Genomic DNA, 9,852 nt, shown 5'->3' with positions numbered 1-9,852 from the left:
ACATATTGAGGTAATCAAAGAAAAATGACTGACTGTCAAAGATGACAAATCTTCACAGATTGCTCCGACTTGCCAGAGTTAGTGGGTGCTTCATTATGTCTAAACAAAGACAACTTTTTAGGGTGGTATCAATAGCTGTAAATATTTGGGTATTGCAACTTAAATTTTGACCTTTTTTAGTATTTTTTTTAACTAAATTTCCTGTGAGGTATCCCCACATTTATGTAAACCTTTTGTACTTTGACATACATGTTCAGCTGCGTTTTTGTAAACAGTCATTACTCAGTTATTATTCTTTGGATTTGCATCTATAGTTTCCTGAAGAGTAATTTTTTTGAATTCATTCTAGACAGCTGAAGACTCATATAGGTACCTGGAGCCCTCCACCAAGGCAGGCTCCTTAGACAAGCACAGCATGGCAGATGGTCCCTGTCCTGAAGAGCTTACCATCTAAATAATTTTGTCTCCCTCTTTTTTCTCTGAGATATTAGTATCTGTTTAGTAACTGGCTTGTACTTATATGGTATATACTTGTATAGTGCACGTGCTCTCAAAGGCACACCTCTCCACAGCATGCTTGGCAACTGAAAGTAGGAATAATGAGTGGACAGCTTTCTGGCTTGCAACAGTTAAATAATACAATTGCGACACTGTTAAATAATAGTTTTTCACAGGCAGGTTTAGAAATCAGGTGCTAATTTTGTGCAAAGAGTCAGAGAAGGGCTTGTGGAATTATCACTGTGCCAGGGAGATCAAATTCTGTAGAAGGCTACAGACCCACAGGTCCTGTTACAGGTTAGTACCATTCATCTCATTAAAGAAAAAATTGCAAACAAGACTGTGAGTAAGGTTCCTGAAACAGAGTTAGATTTGCTCAAAATGAGAAATACCATCTATACGTACATTATCTGCACTATACTTGAAAAGAGGTACTCATCTTTTCACTTATTTCATACAAAAACTTACATGCCTATGTGACCAATGAAGTAGGGAAATCCTCTTTGTAATTAAGAGTAGTGTACTAAGTTTTGCATTATTAGTGAAATAGTTATTACTTGTTGATGTGTTTGAACCTAAGAAATGTAGGAATCTTCTCTATCCATTCCTCCTCCATTACTGCATCTCCTCATTTTCATATTTGAAAATGTAATAAGCTTGTTGAAAATTTGGTCTAGTTACAAGGAGCATAGATAGTTCTGGCAGCAAATGACTACTTATTGCCTCTTGCAGTATAAGAATCAGGAAGCTTCCTGACCCCTGCCAGGGTCAGTGGCTGTTCTCCTGTGTCCACTAGAAAAAGCTGGGAATCATTACCCTTTTTATTCCACTGAAAACATACTGTGAAGTCTCCAAAAACATGAAAGTAGGATTTAGGATGGGTGTTGTGGAGCATTTTTTCACACACGCATGCTTGCTGATGGGAATGGACAGCAGGGGGACATCTGCTCCCTCCACTGTTTCTCTGCGCCTCCAGAGTCCAGGGGGGCGGTAGCCAAATACGGGATCCAGTCCATAGTTAGATCTCTGTCATAGTTAGGATCTATGTTCCTGCAGGCTGAGCTTCCAGTCATGGTGGTATGTAATCATGGGTGTCAAGATGATAACACTGTTTATGCTCTCAAGCTGGGGGCAGGATGTGATTTGGGGACTGTCTGGGTCTAAGACAGGCTCATAAATGGAAGACTTCAGTCCCTCCGGACATTCTTGTTCTGCTTACTGAAACAGGTTTTTCTGTTGTACGTCAGTAAGTATTAAATTGTTTTAGATCAGAAATGGTAAATTGTCAGGTTGGCAGCAGCATAGGGAGCTGGAATGAAGTTAATATTGGTTATACCTTGCTGTGGTTGCAGTATGGGGTTTTTTATTTATTTATTTCTATAAAAAAGGATAGATTGCACTTACCTGTTGCTGTGTCTGCTGTTAGGGTGCTCTGTGTGCCTGTATGACTCCTGGATCTCTTTGTCAAATGTTTGAAGAAAAATCAATCCTTGGAAAAGTCATTTCAGTATAACAGGGATCAGTGACTTGGCAGAAGTTACTGAAGACCCCATAAAGCTTTGCAAGAAGAAAAAACAAAACACAAAACCCCTTCTATTCATCCCTTTCTGATTTAATTCTTTGTCTCAGCTCTCATTCCAAAGGGCAAGAGGCAGTAGCACCGTGAACAAAGCTTCTTTTACAGCCTTTTTTGGCATTAGTTATGGAAGGATCAGATGTCTGACCTTTCAGCAGTAGGTAAAAGGAGAATAAAAAGATCTATATTCCTGACAGTGTTTGGAAGTGCCTGGTCTCCTTCGTTTTTCTTTACACTGACTGTTGTATGTAGTGTGCTCTGGATGTGACAATTATGTTAAGGCAGAGGACCAAGCTTGTTGGCGTTAACTGCTCCTTCCTGACACTGTTGAGACTGTTCAAGTTAGCAAACTCTCTTAACATGGCAAGATCCCCTTTGCCATGGGGTGGTCCATCTGTGCACAAGCCTTTCTAGATACTGGCCAGGTCACCAGGGACTTTCATTTTTAAGTTACATATGTTAATCCAGAGTGTCTCCTATGAAGGACAGCCTTCTCCTTATTCCAGCCGAGAAACCTAGTTGTAAGCTTTATAGAGTTGTTTTCAGTGAGATATGTAGGAGCTGGATCTTATTAGCAGAAAGAGTGCTTTAAGGATTTAAAGAGGTAGAGTCTAGTGAAAATCATCCTGTGTGTTTGTGCACTGAGAGGATTTGTGTGTAGGCTAAACACAGTCTTATGATTTCTGCATTATAACCGTGATTAATAATATCCATCCTCAGCATATTTTAGATTCATTCCGGTGATATCAACACTTGCTATTTTAAATTGTCTTACATATGCCTTTATGTCTACAATATTGATCCTATTTATGTTGATTGACATTTTGCAGAGAGGTCAAGTGTGCTATATTAATGTATTAAAGAGGATTTCTTGTTGTGTACACCACTGTTGCGTTCATTATATAAAATACGTTCATGTTCTGCCATGTTTCTCTTCTTTCTCAATTGTTCTTTCTGTTTTCATCTTCCTTTCTTCTTTCTACACTTCCTTTCTTCCAACAGCTTCTCCTTCTGTGGAGAAGGCTGTGACCTCCATTTCACCTTAAAAATATAGTGTATATTAGATTAGCAGGTACACCATTCTGGCATTTTCAGTGCGTCACCAGTGAATTTTACTCATTTGCTGTACCAATAATATTACTGGGGATGGGGAATCTCACATTTTGTGCAAGTGCCTGAGATCCACAGCAGACACCATAGCTCTCAAGAGTTCAACAACATGCATGGTGAGTCAGAGGAACAGACACTTCCCAAATCACATCAAATGTTGGATGCAGCAGATGGAAGATGCCACTTTTGAGCCATACTCCTTTTTTTCTGAGGAGCAATACTATGTCCCTGGAAAAGCTATGATGAAAGCTGCCCATATTTGACTTGAATCAACATGTCCTGTTATTCTTTCTCCTCTCTTCTCCTGAGGAAAAAGGGAAGATGTGTTTGCAAGCTAATGCTCTGGTGCTTTTGGGCCCCATGCATAGCCAGTGACCAGGCCAGATAACTCTCTTGAACTTCTGAGAAGGGACAAGCACAGGCTGGCAGAAAAGTATGACTGAGAATTGAAAAAGATCCTGCAACATTTGGAAGATCAATCAGGAGGGAGAAGGGCCCCCATTTTAACAGTGCACATTCTGTGTCTCAAGGACCTTCCTTTCAGGGAATGATTGTCAGGCGAGTAGCCAGCAATGTTAAGGCACAGGACCCTGTGCTTGTTCACTTTGGCTGTGGATTGAATTCGGTATGTCGAAAGCAGAATTCATTGTATGTGCACATAACTAGCTTCTATATGCGTATATTTGATTCTGGTTTTGATTGTGTGAGAGTATGTATGTTTTCAGTGAAAATTTGAATTACATATATTTGGGAAATTAGAGATTAAACTGTGATATATACACTTGAATTTAATGTAAATTGGATTATGGTAAGATTCATATAGCCTTTATGCAATACTATCTTTTGCCTTTTATTTTGAAGTATATCATTCCATGCTTTGCTCTGAAGCACTGAACAATAGCAACAAAAGTTAACTATTAGTGTGACTGTCCACAATATTAATTATCTTGACATGCTTTTGTTCCTACAGCGAAGATGTTTGTAAACGAGGATTCACTGTTATTATCGATATGCGGGGATCCAAATGGGATTTGATCAAACCTCTCCTAAAGACCCTTCAAGAAGCCTTTCCTGCCGAGATTCATGTCGCCCTCATTATAAAACCTGATAATTTCTGGCAGAAGCAGAAAACCAACTTTGGCAGTTCCAAGTTCATCTTTGAGGTGAGAGCTATATCAGAGATATATGGTAAAGCATTATCTGTGATAAGAAATTTTCTTCAGGTAAAAAAAGTATTCCCAAGCCCTGTGATTGAGAGAAAAAAAGTTCACTTTAGGGAGGCTTTTCTTGTGGTATTCATTTTCAGTGGTGTTGCATTCAGTCTTTCCTTTGTTTTTCTTTGCTTCTGCGTTTGAGCTTAATGGAAGTATTATGCATGTGCCAGGGCAGTGTATGACCCTTAGTGGAGGCAAATGATCTGGATTTTCTGTTGTGAGGCTCTGGCAGAATGGTTCTGTGTCACAGTCCAAGAGTGAAGCAGGCCCACAGATCATCACACAAAGAAAAGAGAAAGAAAAAGGTTTGGTTGATGTATGTGAACTCCAAAGCTTCCTGTCACTTTGAGGAATGAACCAGGTAGCTTAGTTAGCATTAATTCAGAAGTGCCTTCAAGATTATTTTCTTTCTCCTGCCAAAAGGGTTTAAATAGTGGGCAGTGCTTTTTAAAGTGATTTTTAAAAGAAAGATGGGTGATCCCTGAGAGTTACTTTGTCTTGCCACCTACCTGCCTAACTAAGGTTGTTTTCATGAGAGTTTCAAGAACTCCTTAAAGAAACAAATCTGAATAAAGAAATTAGCTGCAGAAGTCATCAAATGAAAAGCCTTTCTGCTATATCATCATGTCAAACTCTTTTCATGATAAGAGCAGTGCTTACGTTAGCTTGACATACTGCAGGGGGAATGCCCAGGTGTTAGCCATGAAGAGAAGTCTTTTCTTGACAGGCAGTTAAACTCTAAATTGAATTATCTTCAAGGGGTCAGTGTCCAGGTCAAGAGGTTTAGAAATCTGAAATCCCTCTTGAGCTGCATACTTACCTTCCCACTCTTTGTTGGCTCTTCACTCTGTCCTTCCCCAAAGCAAGGAACATCGCAAGAAAGTTTTACAATGATCTTTCTTCTGGGCCTAACTTCTATTCAATCCCAATTTCAATACATTGAAGAATGCCTGATATTTTTAAATAGATACAAATTGGAAGAAAAGCCTGTTATTAACTTTAAACTAGTGGGCAGCCTGCTAGTTTGGACATAATTCAGGATAATGGACAGGACTTGAGGTGTTTTTCTTTGTAGATTACTTTTACAAGATTGCTGTGATTATTGGGTGCCTGCACTTCTGAAGAGCACAAACTCTGACATTCTTCAGAAGCCTGATCTTTAGGGGATAGATGTGCAGTCCCTGATGAAGGTACTTTAAGGGCTGCCAACTTGGGTGTTAACATGACAGCACTGAAAATCTCTAGTAACACATGAAACCCTATGCTCATATTTCAGAAAAAAAAAAAAGTCAGAAATAAATGGGAAGAGCCATAAATTGTTGGGTCCTTAAACTATAATCTGCTTTCCAGGCACCCAGTGCTTTTCCCTATCATTGATTACTGAATCTCTCATTGATTGTGTATGATTCATGAGCAGTATTTCTATTAGGAATAAATTCTAATTGTCAATACTTCAACGACATTTTACTCTTACATTGATTTTGTCTTAATTGCATTAGAAATTACTGATATGAAAGAGATCTACCTGTAGCAAAAGTCAACTGGAATAATCTAGAACAAAAAACCAGCACATTCTGTGTTTTGGCAGATCACAATACCTCCTTCAGTTCATATGCCTAAAACTTTTGCTGATGTATAGTGAGTAGCCTGCGTGTAACACAAGTAGCAGAATCCCTGTAATGCCATATATCTGTTCAGTGAACAGTCACGTCCAGATATCCAACAGCTGCAGTAAGAAGTCTGCAGTGTCCAACTGGCTTAAAGTAATCTGTGGCAGAAGCATTCTCATTATATGTTTTTGATAGTCACGCCGGCTGAAAAAGATAGACATTATTCCAGTAAATACCATGTCTTTTAATAAATAAATAAAAAATAAGTGCCATTAATAGAAAAGTTTTCAGTCCAGGTAGTTCATAAAAATTAAACATGATCCTCAGCATGTTTTACAATGTACCTTCAATTATGTATTGATGAGGGAAATAATCCCTTCATGCTATTTATGGATTGCACTGTTATTTCTGGTTGGACAGTCACTGATACAAACACTGTCATTTTCCCCTTCCTTAGACAAGTATGGTGTCTGTTGAAGGCCTGGCAAAACTCGTAGATCCTTCTCAACTTACAGATGAGTTTGAAGGATCCTTGGATTACAACCATGATGAATGGATAGAGCTGCGTGTCTCCTTGGAAGAGTTTTTCAACAGTGCCATCCATTTATTATCAAGACTGGAGGATCTCCAGGAGATGTTGGCTAGGAAAGAGTTTCCAGTTGATGTTGAGGGCTCAAGAAGGCTGATTGATGAGCACACGCAGCTTAAGAAAAAAGTGATTAAAGCTCCTGTGGAAGAACTGGATCGTGAGGGTCAGAGGTTATTACAATGCATAAGATGCAGTGATGGTTTTTCTGGTAGGAACTGTATTCCTGGAAGTGCAGATTTTCAAAGTCTTGTGCCAAAGATCACCAGCCTTTTAGACAAGCTGCATTCTACCCGGCAACACTTGCATCAGATGTGGCATGTCCGCAAGTTGAAGCTGGACCAGTGCTTTCAACTCCGTCTTTTTGAGCAAGATGCTGAGAAGGTAGGGAATAATGTGTTCCTTTCATACTGTAACCAAGAGTTTATCACAAGAACACTGTGACCTTTTTTTTTCTATAATTAACAACATGAGGTATTCATCACAGGTGTAAATCTCATGTTGCCAGCAGATGTACTTTATGTGACTCGTAAACCAAATTCACTGAACTAATTGTTGGATGTAGCAGGAGTAATGATATCCAAGAATAACTTGTCTGTGTCACTTTTGATGAAAGTTAATCTGCTTTTTTTGTGTCACAATGGGTACATTTGGTAGACATTAGCACGTGAATCAGGTTTTTTTTTTCAAGTTTCTTTTACTAAGCTTATGAATATATTTATCTGCATGTCACAGCACCTAAAGAAGGATGATTTTAGGGTTTGATTCACTATGATTATTGTTTGCACTTCTTGTAAGTCTGTGGGAAATTTGTAGTTTAAGTCCTCCTAATTGTTATTTCAAACAACATTTTCAGTTTCCCTTTCCTAGGAAATCACAACAGGATTTGCAACTGGTAAAAATCTGTAGTAATGGCTTTATAGCAAGGACAGGGCCACTTAGTTCCCACCACATGAGATCCGAGACTGTGTTTAGGTTAAACATAAAAACAGACCAAGAGAAAGTATTCTGAAATGACAGCAGCATGCAAAATTCATTGTGGCTGTTTTGTGTTAAAAAGCATGAAAGGATGGCATTTGAATTCATACCTGACACTGAGTCAGTGACCGAGTTTGCTGTTCACCAGCACAAGACCTTATTTGAGAAATATTTAACATTAAATTATTCCATAGAGCTTGTATTGCAACTTCATATTTCTTAGACGTTTGTAATGTAGCCTATCAGCCTGAAAAGCACATAGGGTGTCTCAAAATGAAGTGGAGTGTACGAAAGTATTTAGAGCAGCAGAAACACAGGTAAGTAACATGGCTTTAGGAAGCTGTAGTTCCACAGGTGTGCAGTACTGCTGCAGAGTTACATCCCCATTCCCTGTCTCTTCAGCAGATACTCTTGCAGGAACCTGTAGTAGACAGGGAAGTCCCTTGCAAGCAAAGGATAGCAGCTTGTCATGTTTGTTGAGAAGGCTGCCTAAAAACCAGAGTTCCCTAACCAGGTCTCCTGTACAACACCCCCTACAAATTTCAGTAATACACAATAAAGCAGGCTTCTTACTACTTCCTCTGCTGTTTGTCTCTGGAAGCATGTGCAGCTACTGATTTTGGTGACCTTATTTTAGAAAACTGGGTTGTGCTGGAGTCTTGGCAGTCTCACTTTCTAAACGCAGAACTGCTTGACATCTTGTTAGGTGATTTTGTAAGTCTTTGCTGCGCATTTAAAATTCTAGGCCATAGAAGTAGGGTATACTCAGTAGAAGGTACTGAGCTCTTGGACTCATATCTAGTCTGTATACCCATCAAAAGCACCAGTCTCTGAATCTTCTCTGCTTAATGGATGATCCAGTTGTTTCACTAATATGTTTGCCTGGACCCAGGAGGAATAGCAAAAGAAATGCAGACTTCAGCTGCAAGGGGATCTCACTGAAGATTTTTTTTTAATCAGCTGCAAATTAATACTATTTCTAAAACATCAGGGAGAAGAACATTGCTGAAACAAATATAAGTTTCAGCAATGAGGAGCGAGACACAAAACACTGTTTTTCAATGCATGTACTAAAGATCTCTAAGGGATGCTGGGACTGAAAAGGCTACATCATTGTATAAACAATCCTCCTATTGGGAAAACCTTGAATTCAGATGAGTCCTGCTAAAATACTGCAAAATCACTCAAGAATGCATAAGAGCAGAGTTTTTCTTCCAAATGCTTCTTATCTTCTTCCAATTCCTTCTTATTTGCCCTTTTCCCTGTGTGTGACATGACATGCTATAAGGAGATCACTCACTGCTGTCCTTCCCAGCGGTGGCTGCATTTCAGTCAGGTCTTCAGTTTGGATTTTCAGTTTCTTTGGGATTATTCAGATGACCACTGCTTACTACCATAATTTTTTATTTTTACTTATGATTATTATTTGTTAATATCATTAGCAAATTATTACTATTACTAACATTATCAGCTGAAAGGCTCATCAAGTCAGTGTCCGAGAAGTTCTTGTTGCCCAGCACCTTTCTGTAGTGTTGAATGAAGTCCCCAAAATATTTTTCCTTTCTATCTCCTGAACAGGCATAAGAGAACAGTGTCATACAAGTATGAGCATTATGACAACTAGGTCCTTCGCATGTGTTATTCTGAGGTTGTTAAGTATAAGGTTTAGGCAAGTCAACAGGCAAATGAAATTTTTGAGGTGAAGGAAGCAGTGAGAACGTGATTCCTGTCTTTTTAACACTGGCTGGCTCAAGTGATTCCTGATTGACAAAACTGGCATTTCAATCTTCTCGATATCTCTTATTCATCTACCTCGCATTAACTAAACATGCAGTCTTGCTTTGGCTTCTCTGAGTAGCTCTGCTTGCCTTTCCTTCACTACTACGTTTTCCCAAAGAATAGAAAATATTTTGTTGTTTTATACTTTCAGATCAGTGTTTTTAATCTTTTCAGTTTGTGACTCCCTAAAATTCTTCCAGGGAAGGTTGCAGACTCTTCACTTTTTATATACGTAGGCCAGTGTAAAATATTGATGTGCTTATTCTTGAAGATCTCTTTGAAGTAGTCTGCGATCTCAGACTGGAAAGTACTCATCTCATAAAAAGTTCAGAGCTAAATCCAGTCTGAGCACTGTCTCCACCGTATAAATATCCACCGCAGTGTGTCTGTGTATTGAATTTTAAAGTTTCCTGGTACCTCCATTTGCTCACTTGAACTCTACCCTCTACAATTAGGTATGGTAGCAGAGCCAGGATGGTCTTCATCTCCTGGGAAGAGGCG

The 9,852-nt window shown here is 39.0% G+C and overlaps 1 protein-coding gene across 1 annotated transcript; it reads left to right on the top strand.

Annotated features, from left to right (window-relative positions):
• Positions 1–4,158: 4,158 nt before the first annotated feature.
• On the top strand, positions 4,159–6,978 carry LOC104468896 (kalirin-like; the record flags this gene model as incomplete). Its single annotated transcript, XM_010083178.1, has 2 exons — positions 4,159–4,347; positions 6,466–6,978. Coding segments are annotated over exons 1-2 (666 nt in total), but the record flags the coding sequence as incomplete, so codon positions are not given.
• Positions 6,979–9,852: the final 2,874 nt, after the last annotated feature.

The sequence above is a fragment of the Pterocles gutturalis genome, unplaced genomic scaffold (assembly GCF_000699245.1).
Source record: "Pterocles gutturalis isolate BGI_N339 unplaced genomic scaffold, ASM69924v1 scaffold23920, whole genome shotgun sequence".
In the NCBI taxonomy this organism is placed as follows: Eukaryota; Metazoa; Chordata; class Aves; order Pterocliformes; family Pteroclidae; genus Pterocles; species Pterocles gutturalis.
This window is presented reverse-complemented; position numbering and strand designations above follow the sequence as displayed.